The sequence below is a fragment of the Eptatretus burgeri genome, chromosome 6, assembly GCF_056783735.1.
Source record: "Eptatretus burgeri isolate ZD-2024b chromosome 6, Ebu_testis_v1, whole genome shotgun sequence".
NCBI classification, from domain to species: domain Eukaryota; kingdom Metazoa; phylum Chordata; class Myxini; order Myxiniformes; family Myxinidae; genus Eptatretus; species Eptatretus burgeri.
In genome coordinates, this window is record NC_140966.1 from 9,470,478 (window position 1) to 9,488,842 (window position 18,365).

At 40.9% G+C, this 18,365-nt stretch overlaps 1 protein-coding gene across 6 annotated transcripts in view; it reads left to right on the forward strand.

The window, feature by feature from the left end:
- Positions 1-16,985, forward strand: part of LOC147024217 (E3 ubiquitin ligase RNF157-like) — a 226,821-nt gene extending 209,836 nt beyond the window's left edge. For 5 of the 6 annotated variants that reach the window (XM_085883910.1, XM_085883908.1, XM_085883911.1 and 2 more), the window contains 5 exons: positions 911-1,101; positions 4,066-4,148; positions 12,727-12,795; positions 13,735-13,777; positions 15,337-16,985. In XM_085883910.1, coding sequence (XP_085740036.1) covers positions 911-1,101; positions 4,066-4,148; positions 12,727-12,795; positions 13,735-13,777; positions 15,337-15,413 — 463 coding nt within the window. In that variant the 3' untranslated portion in view covers positions 15,414-16,985. Of the gene's footprint in view, positions 1-910; positions 1,102-4,065; positions 4,149-10,217; positions 10,802-12,726; positions 12,796-13,734; positions 13,778-15,336 lie in introns of those variants that run through there. The other variant, XM_085883912.1, reaches the window with a different exon arrangement.
- Positions 16,986-18,365: the final 1,380 nt, after the last annotated feature.

Sequence of the window (18,365 nt, forward strand, 5' to 3'; positions counted from 1 at the left end):
ACGACCCCCCCACCCTTTTGCCGCCCCCCCCCCCGTTCTCGCTAGAAATGTCTCACACACAATGACAGGCTTTGACAGGCCTCTCCTTTTTTGGTGTGGGGGGGGGGGGGAAGAAGGGAAGGAGGCCAAATTTATCTGTGTGAGGAGTGCTTTAACCTCAACATTGCCCAGTTCAAAAAGGAAATTGTAATACCCTCTGCCACCACCATAAGGTGGCACTACACGGGACACATTTACATAGAAAATTTACATGCCCTCTGCTCCTCCCCCTATGCGTGAGGCCACTATCACATCGCCAATGTTACCCCCCCCCCCCACAAAAAGTTTTTTTTGCACCCAGAGTTTTGCAGTTGTAACTTAAAAGACACAACCGTGCATAAGAAACAAAGCCAGAGAGAGATATTGTGGTTTATACTCATATACATAGATAAACAGTTTGACGACTGCACAGGACATTAAAAAAAAATTCAACCGTGACACCAATGGATATTCAAATTTATTTAAATATTCTGCATACCTGATGAATAACCTATGTCTTTTGCACAAAATCTATCTAAAGTTCTTCCAAAGCAGGACCGGTATTTTAAATCTACATGAACAGCACTGCAGTCTTGGCATTTTTTACTGGTAGATTATTATCTGCCAAAACAATTACCGGTAGAATGTAATAAATTTACCCTTTCTGTACTGTCGTGCTGTTTTCTCATGACAGATGTTGTTTCTGCTTTTTGTTTCCCTTCCTTTCTACTTATGGAAACCCATTGTACCTCAATAACTTTTATACATACATTCCAAAGTTAGTCTCTGGACATTTTGGTCCATATTTATATAACTTTATCATTAACCTATTCTAGTGCAATTATTTTGGAAATGCAATGAAGAATTCCATAGTTTTACACTTTGTATGCAGAAGGGAAGTTCAGCAAGAGGGACAGGCCTCAGACAGGCCCCAAGTGGAAAGAGAGCACTGGGAGACGGAAACACAAGATGATGGGACTTTGTTAGGGACGACAACCAGGAGCTACGTGGTGTTGGCGGTGTCCACAGTACCTGAAAGCTCTCCCACTCCCTCTTCCACATTCTCCACATCTTCACCAGAAGGTCAGTCAAAGAATAATATGTGAGATGAGGTCTCGATCTCTGTCCTTTCAGCTAACCTGACACTATCATTTAGCCTATGAAACTAATTTTTCATTTTAATATTTTAATTGATGACAATGCCTATTCACACTGTGCACATGCTGTTTATACTGAACTTCAGGACCACAATTTCATGAAGAATGAGTGAGCGGTACGAGCTCGATTTATGCACATTCCAAGTTCCACCCCTCTCCTGGCTGAGGGAGCGATACTAACCGACTTTTGTTTTTGGATATTTTAGATAACCAACATGAACGGACAGTTTTTTTTTTTCTGAAATGGTGGTTTCGAGTTACACCAGTATGAAAAATATCAATCGTGAATATATGGAAAATATTCATTCACAAAAACATGTTTTGAATGTTTGTTATTAGACTGGATATGTAAACATACAACACTTAAAATATGCACTGTAACACTTTCCATTATACATATTAAATCAGATTGAACATATCTGGGATATCCCCGGGAAGCATGTTTGTGGCTGTGAGGTCTGCCCACAGTCTCTTGATGAATTAGAAGAGGCCATGGTTGAAGAATGCCACAAAATCCAACACTTACAGCTTCATCATCTGATTTGGTTAATGACAAGAATGTATACAACCTTGTAATAATTTGTAGTCAATGGTGGCCACATTCATTAGTAATTGACCATTTGTGAAAATGTAAATTTGTAGGCTGACCTCACTGCCAATTGCAATGGTTATTTCAGACATCTGTGTTGGTTTTACATGACAACTTAACTCCAGCTTCCACTGAAGGCATGTTTGTTTCTGGAGTATACAGACTAATATACTGCTCCTCTTCAAATAGAATACAAACTCTTTGGAACATATCTTAACCCTTTGAACCCTCGTGGCCGGTTTACCAGCCGCTATTCAAACCTCCATATACTCGAGTAGATAGTTTATTAGCCACTATTCAAACCTCCATATATTACCAGCCACTATTCAAACCTCCATATACTCGAGTGGCTAGTTTATTGGCCACTATTCAAACCTCCATATACCCGAGCGGCTGGTTTACCAGCCACTATTCAAACCTCCATCTACTCGAGTGGCTGGTTTACTGGCCACTATTCAAACCTCCATATACTCGAGTGGCTGGTTTACTGGCCACTATTCAAACCTCCATATACACAAGTGGCTGGTTTACCAGCCACGATACAAACCTCCATATACTCGAGTGGCTGGTTTACTGGCCACTATTCAAACCTCTATATACTCGAGTGGCTGGTTTACCGGCCACTATTCAAACCTCCATATAGCCGAGTGGCTGGTTTACCAGCCACTATTCAAACCTCCATATACCCGAGGGAGCCGAAAGTCCAAGGAGCTCGGGGTTCAAAGGGTTTAAAAACAATACACCACTTGGTAATTTTGCAGCTTTGTTTATTTATTTATTTATTTGGTGAGAAGTAAAATATAAATATAGAGGGTTACATTTCTGTACTGCAGTTCAAAAATGAAACAATGTACCACATCTTCCATTGTTTTCCTTTGTCTCGATGACAATATGACATGAGCTTACAGAACACTCAACTTTTACAGGTGCACAACACATACCTCCAACCATGACACACTCTGCACTACATGCTACCATCTCAACTATGTTCCTGTTTTTATTTTGCTTTTCTGCCAAACCCTTAAACAATGATCAACATCTCACAGAGGAAGCCTGTTTTCACCAGACCAATGTATCCTCCTCCAGGACTGCTTGTTCCACTGCTGATATTGTTGTGCCCACTTTAAACAGTTTCTACTCTATATTCGTTCTGTAAGGTTCAAGCCAACAGGATTGACAAATTTTCCTCTTTAAGGACTTGCTTTTTCACTGCTGCAGCAGCCTCGTGAAGGTTCATGAATGGTGACACTCCATGAAAGATCATTTACTAGATTGTACATGTAATCTTATTATCATTGTTATTTCCTCATTATTATGGATGATAGAATCAATTTTTACTCAAAGGTTCATCCTTTCTTCATAGTTTCGCTTTTATTATTATTTTTTTATACACAGTCAAGGCTTGTGGAAGAGTTAGAACACAGAATTGATCAGGAAGCAACATAACAAAAGGAATATCAGGAGAAAGGGGAAATGTAGGCCAATTGTAAGGTGGAGGGAGAAAACAGACAGAGAAGGACAAACAAGGGATGCAGGTAATGATGAGTGGTAGGAGAGAATGCAAGGGGTGGACAATAAGGATACAAAGGCAAAATTTTGGGAGGGGTGGGGTGGTTTAGCAGAAATAGAAAAGATCAAAAAGAGCAGGAAGGTGAGAGATGAGGTGCTGAGTTTGTCACCAAGCTGAGTTTTTTTTTCTGATCTCTATGTCTCATTTATTTGAGATGGTGGTGAACAGCTGTCTTTAAGGACTGGAGGGAAAAGTGAGATTGAAAAGAATGTGGAAGTTGGTTTCATGGGTGGGAAAAAGAGGAACAAATGAGTGGAGGGAAGCAGTCAGTGATCCTGGATTTGGATTGTTTTACCAGAAGAGGGTTGATGGTGGACCATGTGAGTCCTGCATAAACCTGACCAAAAAGGAGGCGATAGAAGACCAAAAAGGAGGCGGTAAAATACAGAGAGGCCACCAACCTGTCTGCAATGTGAAAGTAACAGGCCCAGACACAGCTTCACTGAAGGATATCCTAATTATTTTGAGGGCCCTACTTTCCATGGCATCAAAAGTGTAAGGTGTGAGGAAGGAGTGCCAGCCTAAAGGGGAGAGTAGTACTCCCTGAAGCTGTGAATGAAGGCCCTGTAAGTTGTCAAAAGTTGAAATAGGTTGTCAAAATATTAATTGTGACAGTTAACCATACTGCTAAGTGCTAAGTATTAATTTTCTGAACTGTTAGTCTGGAGCTATTAATTTCAACCTCTGTTGTCACTAACGTTACCTATCTATGTGTGTCATCTGACCCATAGCTGAGCCAATGAGCAGCAGCAGTGCTGGGGAATCATCAATGTCCATCATGTCATCTGCAAGTGGTGATACTCATAGCATGAAGGTTAGTTGCACTTTTATCTCATATCTGCCAGGAGCTACTGATTTCAATTTTACTGCATTCCATCATCATCATCATCATCATCATCATCATCATCATCATCATCATCATCATCGATCTTTGCAGGGCTATTCACCCCATGATGATCATTTTAACAGATGGGTTTCGCTAAGGTACATTTACACGTTATTGTCCCTAAAAATCTACATTTAGGTCGTGTTTGCCTATTTTTAAAAACTAAAATTTACTTTCAAAATCTACTTGTGAGGCACATCTAAGGTAGGAGCTGTCAATTATTTATATAATCCTAGCCACCTGGGTTTAGTTGGTTAGGTGAGAGATGATTGGCTATTCCCTCCATTCACAGGTGAGAGATGTGGGTGGGTCTTTATAATTTATACATTGACTGCTTTTGACGTTTGCACATGGTACATGCCTGGGAGCCTCATTGATATGCATTGCTGTCTGCGCTGTCGCTGATGAATCGACAATAAGCGATGACACCGGTCCAGCAGCTGAGGGGGTGTGCAGCATTGGGATTCTCATGTGTGTACTGTGTGTGAACGGCTTATTAGCTGTTGAGGAACTCTGGGAAGTGTTTGAACCAGCAAAGCACTTACCTTGTGTAGGCCTTCTTGGGTTGCTTTCTGCAGCTTCTTCGGCTGGAGGAGTATGGGGGATGTCAATTAATTATATACACACTCATATATATATATATATATATATATATATATATATATATATATATATATATATATATATATATATATATATTGTTACGGCTGTGGAAATTCGCAAACCACCATTCAGGGCCCATAGGTGAGATAACTCTAAGTACATGTGTAGTTAGCCCCAAACCCATTGTTTAGAGGGAATTTATGTGATTCATTCGGGCTACGACGCTTTGAGATATCCGTTTTTCTGTTCTATCTTTATTTTGAACCAACCACGTCTCAACCGCTATCACACAACAACCACCTTAACCACCACACCAGCCATCGTCACCAACTACAACCATGCTCCAACCCTCAGACAACAACAACAATGCCAACAGCCACGACTTTTACCTTCACAACTCAATCCCACAAACATCGCATCACCGTCATTCCCAAACGGCATCAGAACCATCAAACCACCACCGATAAATCCTCCACCACCCTCACCTCTCTCCTTCTATGGCCATTCCCGCACCACCTGTGAACACTGAGCATCGGGCTGTCTTGTGCTCGTTCAAGATACGGACCGAGCCTCGAGTGCAAATAGCGGCCTTTCAAAGGGAGAATTCGGATCAAGAACGCTACACGCCCACCTCTGATCTGTCCAATTAGCAAGCGCGGAGCGGCTTGGCCCCGCCTCCAGGCGCGTCTGTGTGAAATCGATATATGCAAATTCTAGGATCAGGGGAGGTTCACGCCCACTTTTCCTCCGTCCAATTGGCAAGCGTGGCTCCGCCCCCGAAGTCATCCTGATCCAGAAATTTGCATATTGTTTTCTCCTGCCGGCCTATAAAACGGCGAGCGCAAGGCAAATAGTAGCAGAGTGTGGCAGTAGCAGTGTGTGTCGGCAGGGCAGAGTGAGTCGAGTCATCAGTGTGACAGAGAGTGGAGTCGGGTGGCGAAGGCATCGAGTTGGGTTCTGCAGTCGGCTGAGGAGAGTTGTGGGAAGAGGCCAAGGAGCTCGGGTCCGAGGCGAGAAGGACGGCGGTCGGTGACGAGGTCGCGGTGTGAGATCACTCGTCGCGCGACCCAAGCCAGCCAGCCATTCTCCCTCCCCCAGGGCATCAACAATTTCCCCTTTCCCCCACGCTGAGATAGTGCAAGAAGGGGGCCCCGTTCCCACCCCACTCCAAACGCCGTGCCAACGAAACCCGCTAAGGAACACGGAGTCGGGGCACAGCCACGCGGCCACATCTGCGGCTCGTCCGCCAACGCGTCGCGAGGACGCGGGTAGGACCACCTGGTCTCGCGGACCTGGCCGCTCCTTCAGGTCACGCGCGCATATTGGCCTACAGGCCGTCTGCCCCCTTGTCTATGAGGGTGGCTTCTTTCCTTTGCTTTTGAGTAAATGTGTGTTGGCGCCGTCTGTAAAGTAGAACTGTATAAGTGTTGCCGTGTGTGCACGTAGTCGGTCGTAACTCTACGTCGTTGTTTCTTTTGTTTTAACTGCTTCATGTGCATTTTGACTGTTTGGCTGTATATGTGTGCTTTCCGTGTGTCGCGTAATAAATGTGCATTGTGTGAACTGTTTTCCCGTTTCGCTTCGTCTTTTCTTTATTGACCCTCCATCCTGCTTCACGTAAAGGGTTCGTAGTGGGCTTAATACGCCCAGTAATTAATCTGAACCATCCAAGTTGGCAATAACACCGCTCGGTTATCCCGATAGCACGGAACAGGCCGCCCAAGCGGCTCGTGTCCGGAGTCGACCTGCGGCGAGGTGCGATCGCCCGGTCGACCATTCGCGCAGGTACTTAGGTAGATTGAATTTGGCGAGTGACCCTATCCTGCGCGGGTGGGCAATTGGCACGATTGTGGTGATGTTAAACCCCCACCCGTGACTAACTCCCAGCGTTGGTCCGAGAGGGTCACGACTGAATTGTCCGTTCCGGTGGGCGAGGCGGCCGCCATTCAAGTCGAGCTGCTGATCGCACGCAGGCGGGCGCGAATTCGCAACAATATATATATATATATATATATATATATATATATATATATATATATATATATATATATATATATATATATATATGCCCTAGCAGGGTATGCTTACACATTGTAAGCAATAACAAACCGTGCTTCCCCATTGTATCGGGTCGCTCACCTGCATTTGTTTTATTCTTTTTTTCCATTTATTTATATTTTCATTTCCGGATGCTTTCTGATCGGGTCGCTCACCTGCATTTGTTTTATTCTTTTTTTCCATTTATTTATATTTTCATTTCCGGATGCTTTCTGATGGTTCTATGATCTTTTTTTCCCGGTGCATCGGCTTCGATGTCCATCAGCATACAAATTTTCAGCTTTCTACATCACCCGGAAGGTCCCGAACATTAATATAAGTCACTCAGTCAGTCAACGAGGCAGTGAGTGAGTGGTTGGAATAAGCTTTATATAATACTAGCGGGGTGTGCTTCCACATTGTGTAAGTGTACGAACAGTGATTCCCCATTGTCTCGGGTTGCTCACCTGCATTATATTTTTCATTTACTTATATTTTCATTTACGGATGCTTTCGGACGGTTCTATGATTTTTCCTGGTGTCGGCTTCAATGTCCGTCGGCACACAAAATTACCATGCTTCCTCATTGTCTTAGGTTACTCGCCTGAATTTTTTTCATTAATTTTTTTCATTTATTTATATTTTCATTTATGGATGTTGTCCGACGATTCTGTGAATTTTTTGGTGTACCGGCTTCGATGCCCATCGGCATGCAAAATTTCAGCTTTCTTTGTCACTCGGAAGGTACCAATCTTTAATATCAGTGAAGGAGTGAGTGAGTCGGTGGTTCGAAAGAGCTTTATATAATACTCGCGGGGTGTGCTTTCACATTGTGTTGGCATACGAACTGTGTTTCCCCATTGTCTCAGGTCCCTCACCTGCATTTGATTTTTCATTTTTTTTTTCATTTATTATTTTCACATATTTATATTTTCATTTATGGATGCTTTCTGACGGTTCTGTGTTTTTTTTTTCTGGTGTACTGGCTTCGCTGTTCATCGGAACTGGGTCAGTCAACCGAACAGTGACAACCAACTTGGGCTTGAAAGAATGTGCATAGTATGACAACTATTCCCTGTGCCTCTGCAGTTGGTTACCATTTACTGAATAATCCTCAGTGTGCAGAGCAATATTGTATTTTCTGTTTTAAAATCCTGAGTCAAGGACACAGTTTTGCTCACCTTCGTGCAATGGAGGCCACATTCATCATTTCAACCAATCCTCTTATTTGTGGACAGAAATAATTTGTCCGAACTTTATATCTATTTTGACCATGACGGCTTCACTGTGTGACAACTGTACCACAGTCAAAGTTGAGTCATCATGTCCCCCCCAACCAGCCCTCAACTAATTAGCATTACCTTTCTGCCTAATCATTTTATTCATGATGGTTCATTTCTGCCTCATCATTATTCATGATTGTTGATTTATATTATCATTTTATGTGCTATCTTTTCCCCAAAAAAATTTGTGTAATTTTAAAGTGCCTAATTCAATTTTACATTTATTTTGTACATGGGAATCTATCATGATAAAATAATGAACAAAAGGTTTTGTTTCATTGAATTTCTTTTGCATACATTTTTCTTTTCATCAACACAATTTCAAATCAACTCTGCTTACTGCTCTGAGCCTCCTTTATTTTTGTAAAATCATAATTTTCTTTTAGCATAAGCTTTAAATATTGCAGGAGATGTTCTGGTTGTGTGATATTAAATTGTTGAGATAAAGTTCCAATGTATAATTGGACATGGTGAAGGGAGAAGGGGTAGGATCTGATTGGTCTGTACATGGTGCATAGTGGGCAGAGAGGAGGGGTGGTTCGAATTCCCATAATATTTGCATATGTAATAAATAAATGGACCCTAATAATAAGGTATCATAAGGCATACAATAATTCGAACATTTGTTTTCAAGCTGATGTATTGTGCTCAGAAAATTAGGCCAACTTTGCTCAGTAAAACCTTTCAACTGTTGTTTCATTAGTAATACATACGGTAGGTATATACTCGCATTTACTTAATCCTGACATCCCTGCAGCTCTTCCTGTTGTTTTATAAAAAGTTATTTTATAAAATTTTTCATATTTAGTGCCTATTATTGGGTGACATGAAAGTTCATCTCATTCATCAATCACAGCCAGATTTACACTCATGTGTGATGGTGACGGCGATGATGGGAAAGGCAGGTAAAAAAGTAAATGCTTTTATTCAACTGAACATAAACATTCAAACATGGAGAAAAGGGAAATGGCTGCAAAATAGTACATTGTAAGGTATCATAAGGCATACAATAATTCGAACATTTGTTTTCAAGCTGATGTATTGTGCTCAGAAAATTAGGCCAACTTTGCTCAGTAAAACCTTTCAACTGTTGTTTCATTAGTAATACATACGGTAGGTATATACTCGTATTTACTTAATCCTGACATCCCTGCAGCTCTTCCTGTTGTTTTATAAAAAGTTATTTTATAAATTTTTTCATATTTAGTGCCTATTATTGGGTGACATGAAAGTTCATCTCATTCATCAATCACAGCCAGATTTACACTCATGTGTGATGGTGACGGCGATGATGGGAAGGGCAGGTAAAAAAGTAAATGCTTTTATTCAACTGAACATAAACATTCAAACATGGAGAAAAGGGAAATGGCTGCAAAATAGTACATTGTAATATAATTAAATTGCGTACTAATTAACATGCAGATAAAAACGACATAATAATAAAGGACAGGTGTGACAAATGAATTCACAAGCAGATTTGATCACTGCAAGCCACAAAGAGTAAACCATCCTCATTATACATGTGACATGTAAGCAATTAAGAAAGAAACTGCACATTCTGAGGAATAATAAGTACATCACGAGAAATACTAACAATTTGCATTATAAAATATCTTGACGATAAGGCAGGTTAGACACTATAGGAGGGTAAATACAGCATAAAGCAAGGGGAGGATTAGAGAATCGGTGCAAACAGCACATCACGATGTTGAAACAGAGATAAGGTAAACACAAGAAAGGGGGAAACCTGGGTAAACGGGATTAAAGAAGGGGAAAGGAAAGCGCAGCCTGGGAACCAAGTTGGATAAGGTTCAAAGAAATGGAGAACTAAAAAGTGTGAGTGACCTTTGACCAAAGGGCAGGGACAGGTGTTCTAATGAAAAATTAATATGAAACATAAGAAGAGGACAGAAGCTACATTATATATCATCATCACACCATTTTAAAGCCTTTATCCCTGAGCAGATGGTCAGCTTTTTGCAGGCTCCAATCATGGCACCCTTTCTTGTGGCAATGTTTTTATGGCCGGATGCCTTTCCTGACGCCAACCCTTTTGTCGCCTTCGACCCTGCAGGGATAATTACCAGTATACTGATGCTCATTTCGCCGACCTTCAGAAGGATGACAGGCTGAGTAAACCCCCCTGATGCTAACTCAGCGGCCAGCGGGGTTCGAACTCAAGACCCCAAGGATCCCAAGCCACCACCTTAACCACTGAGCCACACCAGGCTCATAAGCTACATTATATATCAAATATCAATTAAAATGAAAATTGGCAGTATGATAATCAAAAACTTATTGATGTCATGACTTATTATTTAACCAATGAAATGCTTGTCGAAGTTGTCATCAAGGTTGATGATAAAATATGTTGTTGAGGTTGATTATAAAATATGTTGTCGAGGTTGATGATAAAATATGTTGTGGAGGTTGATGATAAAATATGTTGTTGAGGTTGATGATAAAATATGTTATCGAGGTTGATGATAAAATATGTTGTCGAGGTTGATGATAAAATATGTTGTCGAGGTTGATGATAAAATATGTTGTAGAGGTTGATGATAAAATATGTTGTCGAGGTTGATGATAAATATGTTGTCGAGGTTGATGATAAAATATGTTGTCGAGGTTGATGATAAAATATGTTGGCGAGGTTGATGATAAAATATGTTGTCGAGGTTGATGATTTAATATGTTGTCGAGGTTGATGATAAAATATGTTGTCGAGGTTGATGATAAAATATGTTGTCGAGGTTGATGATAAATATGTTGTCGAGGTTGATGATAAAATATGTTGTCGAAGTTGATGATTTAATATGTTGTCGAGGTTGATGATAAAATATGTTGTTGAGGTTGATGATAGAATATGTTGTCGAGGTTGATGATAGAATATGTTGTCGAGGTTGATGATAAAATTTGTTGTCGAGGTTGATGATAAAATATGTTGTCGAGGTTGATGATAAATATGTTGTCGAGGTTGATGATAAATATGTTGTCGAGGTTGATGATAAAATATGTTGTCGAGGTTGATGATAAAATATGTTGGCGAGGTTGATGATAAAATATGTTGTCGAGGTTGATGATTTAATATGTTGTCGAGGTTGATGATAAAATATGTTGTCGAGGTTGATAAAATATGTTGTCGAGGTTGATGATAAAATTTGTTGTCGAGGTTGATAAAATATGTTGTGCAGGTTGATGATAAAATATGTTGTCGAGGTTGATGATAAAATATGTTGTCGAGGTTGATGATAAAATATGTTGTCGAGGTTGATGACAAAATATGTTGGCGAGGTTGATGATAAAATATGTTGTCGAGGTTGATAAAATATGTTGTCGAGTTTGATGATAAAATTTGTTGTCGAGGTTGATGATAAAATATGTTGTCGAGGTTGATGATAAAATATGTTGGCGAGGTTGATGATAAAATATGTTGTTGAGGTTGATGATAAAATGTGCCGAGCGAGACTCAGCTACGAGGACCGGCTGAAGGACACAGGGCTTTATACACTAGAAAGGAGGTGGTTATGAGGAGATATGATAGAGATGCTTAAGATAATGAAAGGTAGAGATAAAATAAGTGCAGATGAATTATTCAACAGAGTAGACATTGATTGGACCAGGGGCCGTAGCCTGAGACTAAAGAGGAGGAGAGTTAAGATGGTAGTAAGGCAGGGGACTTTTACTCAGAGAGTAGTTAATGCATGGAATGGTCCCCCTGGAAAGGTAGTGGCAGCAGAAACAGTCGATAAGTTTAAATTAGAATTAGATAGCTACCTGGAAGTTATGGAGACAGGGGGGTGTAGGGATGTTGGCAGGACTTTTTGGGAGCTTGATCATTGATGGGTGATTGTGTGTATGTGTGCAGAGTGTTGTTGGTGGGGGTCTTGTCAACGGTTGGTGTGTGGTTGAGGTTGTGTGTTTCTTACCAAAGAATCGCCTTTGCCCATGCCCCCTCCCCTGCAAAATACAAAACTTCAGGAAGAACTACAAAAAAACACAAAAAAAATATAATCACCACAAAAAAACAAAAACAAAAATGTGCATTTTTCTTTTTTTGGTCTGGTGTTCATAAATTGGTGTTGTAGATGTGGCACAGGCATGATGGGCCAAATGGCCTCCACCTGCGTCTAATTTATTTGCGTATCACAAAGATAGAACTTGTCTGTGCTTCTTTGCAATTGTTGTTGATTGTATTTGCAATATTGTTAGAACTTGTCTGTATTGTTATATTGTTAGTTCTAACAAAGATAATATTGTTAGAACAAAGATAGAACTTGTCTGTGCTTCTTTGCAATTGTTGTTGATTGTATTTGCAATATTGTTAGAACTTGTCTGTATTGTTATATTGTTAGTTCTAACAAAGATAATATTGTTAGAACAAAGAGAGAACTTGTCTGTGCTTCTTTGCAATTGTTGTTGATTGTATTTACAATATTGTTAGAACTTGTCTGTATTGTTATATTGTTAGTTCTAACAAAGATAATATTGTTAGAACAAAGATAGAACTTGTCTGTGCTTCTTTGCAATTGTTGTTGATTGTATTTACAATATTGTTGTGATTTTTGTTTCTTTATTCTTAGACTGTGTCAGTGGGAACTGAAGGAATTCTTCAGTCACCTGAAGATCATCCCTGGGATGCTGATGCTGAGGTGTCTTGCCATCTGATCATCTATTTTATTGATCGCCACCCCCAGCAATCTATTGATGATCTCTCTCTCTCTCTCTCTCTCTCTCTCTCTCTCTCTCTCTCTCTCTCTCTCTGTCTCTCTCTCTCTCTCTCTCTCTCTCTCTCTGTCTCTGTCTCTGTCTCTGTCTCTGTCTCTGTCTCTGTCTCTGTCTCTGTCTCTCTCTTTCTCTCTCTTTCTCTCTCTTTCTCTCTCTTTCTCTCTCTTTCTCTCTCTTTCTCTCTCTGTCTCTCTCTGTCTCTCTCTGTCTCTCTCTGTCTCTCTCTGTCTGTCTCTCTCTCTCTCTCTCTCTCTCTCTCTCTCTCTCTCTCTCTCTCTCTGTCTCTCTCTCTCTCTCTCTCTCTCTCTCTCTCTGTATCTCTCTTTCTCTCTCTCGTCCTTGTTTTCAATAACTGTCCTATAAATTAATGATTAACACTTCATTCGAAACCGATCAATGATGGACACCGTTTCAGACCTTGAGGTTCCATTCATTTGGGCATATAACGAGAGAGCATAGTGACCGAAGGAGGGGAAGGGGCAAGGAGGAAGTCAGACGGTGGTGATGGAGGGGAAGGGTTCCTCACCCTCTGCTGAAGGCGATGTTTTGGGAGGGGGGGGGGATGACAATAAAATCATGCAGTCACAGAACATTTGGAAAGCCACATGTAGTTCCCTTTTACAAACATTTCCATTTGTATTTGTTTTTTGGTTTTATTTATTTATTAATTGTGCGATCAATTTTGGGACATAGATTGGGGGGAAATTATTTTGGACACAGTTTTAGTTGCTGTAACTAGTATGGAATAGAAAAGGCCTGCTATTGTTATTACAGTGCACAATCATGAGCATTCATGATGAATAGATTGTTACCTGGTTGTCAAGGTCATGACAAAATCTTCCCCCACCCCCACATGTGTCCAGGGGAACGTGATTATGGTGGAACCTACAGAAACAGAAAATGGAGGTAAAATCTGCCCTTTTCTGCATTGCTTCATTATTTTGTAACAAAATGGTGATAATAGCGAGTCGTCATCATAATATCAAGATATGAGACCACTTGATATTCTATGAGATATCCTTATTTTTGCTTCTGGACAGAAAAAGGAAAAAACCTTTGTCTTATTTGGATACCATAATTTTAATGCATTGATGATGCAGGGTTTGCTGCACTTTGAAAGGTTTACCTGTACATCGGTAAAGAAGTAGGTGTGTGTGTGTGTGTGTGTGTGTGTGTGTGTGTGTGTGTGTGTGTGTGTGTGTGTGTGTGTGTGTTCATGCTAGACAGCTCGAGTGAGTGAAATGACCCTATGAAGGAATGTGACAAGTTTTTTTTAATTTTATTTGGGGTATAGGAGGTTTTGGATAGGAGGAGGAGGTATGGGGTGGGGGGGAGGGGGGTGTCACATTATATATTACTATATTTGATGATAAATTATACAAGAAAAATAATTATAATAGCAGAAATGTAGATCTGTTCCACATAACCTGGGTTCGTACACATGTTAAAGTGCAAGCAATGGAAAGTTGGCCTCTATAAGTACCCAGGTCTGTCTGCAGTGGCAGAAAAATATGGACAATGAAGTATCTCAACTAATTGATGAGGAGAGATATGCCAACCACCTTAGGAAAGAAGGAGAAGTGACATTATTTTGCTCTGACATGCGCCTAAATGCTCAAAACGTCGACCGCACCTAATTTCCATGCCGGTAGCTCGTTATTGGGTGCAGCGTGTGGCTGCTGGTTGCATTATTTTGCATGAGGGTGCGGCTGTGCTGCTGATGCAGAGCCCTCTATTACCAGTATAATGGTACTCATTTCGCCAACCTCAGAAGGATGACAGGCTGAGTCAACCCCACCTGGTGTTAATTTAACGGCAGACAGGGACTCGATGGTAAACGTGCTTTAATCAACTTCCTTTTGGTTAAATCCATTGTCAAGCCTCAACAGCCGAAGGCCAGAGGCATTATGTTTTCGGTTTGTCCTTCTGGCTGCTCACCCATTCGTTAGTTTTTTGTTCCCACGATATCTTGTGAATGAATAAATGAATTTTAATCAAACTTGGCACACGTATGGACTGATGCTATCTTTATCAAAGATGAACTGATGCTACAAAGGTTCAACAGGTCAAAGGTCGTGTGCCTTTTAAAACCATTTTTTTAGACCATATCTCGAGTTAGAAGCATCTGATGTTTTTTGTCTTCTATTTATCATTCTTTTTATCTGTCACGCTCTCTCTCTCTCTCTCATGTGACCAATAAAATTTTTCATGTGACCTTTGAGATTAAACATGATAGTGGGTTGACATCTAATGTGGGTGGAGGCATATCCATTGACACATCTCATTGACCTTGTTTTTGATAACACTTTGTTTTAATGTTCAAATCTAATTCTATTTTCTAGTTTTTCTTGTCCATCGAAGGAGATCGACACCAGCCTTCACAGTGATTCATATTCTGTAATAAGGATTTGCTGCTTAACCAACAACTTGCTCGGTTCTCATATTTGCTTACTTATCTTCCACAGGTGTGCAAGGCAGCACTTTGTATGTGGATGTGGTCACTGAAGATGACTCAAACAGGATTCAAAACCACAACCTTTAGGCCAAGTAAAGACCCCAAGTCTGGTCGTCGTTCCTGTTGGTATATCGGCATTCAAATTTTATCATACCAGTCACATTTTATTGCTTCTTCATTGGAGGAGAATATCCAATCTAATCGGCCTCAAGCTGCTTCCATACATTCTATTTATCTTGTTTCAAGGTTGTTGAAATATATTTTTTGCATCGTATAACTTATGGAATTCCGCTGTGATGGAACCTTAAAGTTTTGCATTATATATTGTGTTTCAGTAATTGATGGAAATAATTGCTGGATAAAGCACTTTGTCGATGTGACAGCTGCGGATTATATTAAGGAATAGATATTTATGCTTCTCGTTAATGTGCAATGGGAAATTCACTTGTGTATGGTTTAATAATTGGTTCATACAATCATTGAAAGGCCATCAATGAAGCATACACCCAAAATAAAATGTTACGTATTTTATTTTATAACAATCATTTGTTCATTTATCACACAGACACACACACGCACGCACGCACGCACGCACGCACGCACGCACGCACGCACGCACGCATACCAACAATGATAATAATTATCGATATAAACTGAAAAAGTTGAAACATTGACTGGCATTGTAAGAAGCCATAATGTACTGACAATCACAACAATGCAAGGAGAGTTTGATTACATGACATGCCAGAGTATTAGAAAATAATTGGACATTTATTAAAATGTTAATTTTTTTCTTGATCTGTAGGACTCAAGGGATTGCTTGATCTGTATGCATAAGTCAGCAGTGGACTTCAACACAAAAGCAATAATATCTGGGCTCACACTTCCTGTTTCCTGCCGGTGGCAAATTATTTTTGGAACTATTCAATGGGATTAAGGAGAGTTAACTTCACAGATGTTTAGTGCAACAACTGACATGATTGGATTTTTTTTTAAAATAGAACTGATTTGGCCCATTTACAGGAAGTGTGTGAGTGCTCCAATGAGTGCAAAAAAACTTAAATTCTTCCTCCTTCTCTGAATATCACTCATACCTTACCCTCCCATTTAATCCTGTCTTTTCTCCAACTGACGATCTTATGAGTTAAATCTAAGTTCTGCTCTAAGCTAGTTACATGCACTATCAGTCTTCTGCATGAATGCTATAACCTACGAGAAACACACAAACACGCCATCCTTGGTGCAGCATGCCCTCTTTTGCTACGACAGGGGTTAATGTCTGAAACGTCAGCTTCTCCTTGCTTACAGCGGAGGTTAGTATCCCTAAGTCAATGTCCTGTTGAGTTCATTCATTGTTCTACCTGCCTTCCGACACAGATTGACACTAGCCTTCATCAGCAAGACTCGTTCTTCATTCTTTGCTGTTGTATAGTCCATCGATGTTGTTTACCTCTCGGGAACTCCACACTTTGTTATTGGTCTTCTTCGTCCTCTTTGTCAAATTTTCTGAAGTCACTTATAATGATTTCCTTTCCATATTTATTCATTGCTGGAACAATCCAGCCCACTATAGTTTATAAACCAAAATGTTTATGCTTTGTTTTAAAGTATCTTTCTCCATTTACTTGATGATGTGATATTAAAAAGAAATGTTTATGGTGGTGGAATTTTTAGTTTTTTATTTCATTTTTTTTTGGCTTGAGGTATTCTTTGCATATTTCAAAACAAGATTTATCTGAGCTGAGGGCACATGAACCCTTTTCCGATGGGTCGAAACACACTGTTGTCATTTGGAAGCCAAAAACGAAGAAAGGAACTTTCTACGAAAGTTGTTCCGTTCAAATGGTTCCCCCAACAGTTTTGTGAGCAAGTGTATGTGGAGGAGGGTAAACGGTGAGTTTACACAACCCAAATCAAAGTTCTGGCATGCTACCGCTCGCCTGTTATCAACATATCAGAACGTATCAGATACGTGACCAATGTATCAGAAGCTACTGCTCGCCTGTTAGTCCCGTTTGAAGTCGGCATTGTACATCGACCTTGAGGCTACCGTTAAACGCAGGACCATCCATCCATTGGAACCATACTCTGTGCAGAGCGTTGGTGCTGCCAAGCAGTCTCCTTGGCTATTGGACACAATCCTGGACAGGTCGCCACTCCGACACTGGATACCAACATACTGGCACTCATTTTGCCGACCCCCCCCCCCCCCATCAACGTTCTCAACAATCCTCTTGAAGAAGTCCTTTCATTCAAGCTTCTGGGTCTCACTATCTGCCATGACCTTTCCTGGGAAAGCCACATTTCCAAGCTGACCTCCAAAGCCAGTTGCTGACTGGGAATCATCCATCATGCAAAGGCCTTCACAGGCATACCTGAGAACCTGACTACATCCAAAGCTTTCGTCCACAGCCTGATGGAGAACTGCCCTCCCTTCTGGTCTGGTGCTCCTGCCTCTCACCTTTCTCGGCTTAGTGCTGTGGAATCCAAGGCATTTCAGATCATTGGTATCTCCCGCGATAAGGCTGATTATTTGGGTCTCTCACTCTCTCACCGCAGGCAGGTCAGTGGTCTTTCTGTCTTCTCCCATCTCCTATCTGGCCTTGCCCCCCTTGCTCTGTCTGCGATCTGTCCCCCCCCCCCATATTTCCGCAGGATGCTTGAGGTCCACCCACAATCCCGTTCTGGAAAAACTACCAAAATCAAGAATCACTGCTCACCTTCACTCTTTCATTCCTCCTTTTCCCCGCCTTTGGAATGAACTTCTACACTCCCTTCAATCCCACTTTTCCTTCCAGGTCTTCAAAACAACTGTTCACCACCACCTCTTATCATCCCCCATCCAAAACCATGACCTTTTCTACCCCCACTAATCCATCCCAAACCCACCTCCTTCAATTTCCCTGCTTTCCTTCCTGAAAGTCCCTGTAGTGTCCACCTTGTTGACCCTGTGTACCCCACCGCATCCCTTTGCCTTCCATAGATTTCATGCCTCTGTCCGCCACTGTTTTTTTTTTTTCTCTTCCCTCTCCCGCCCCT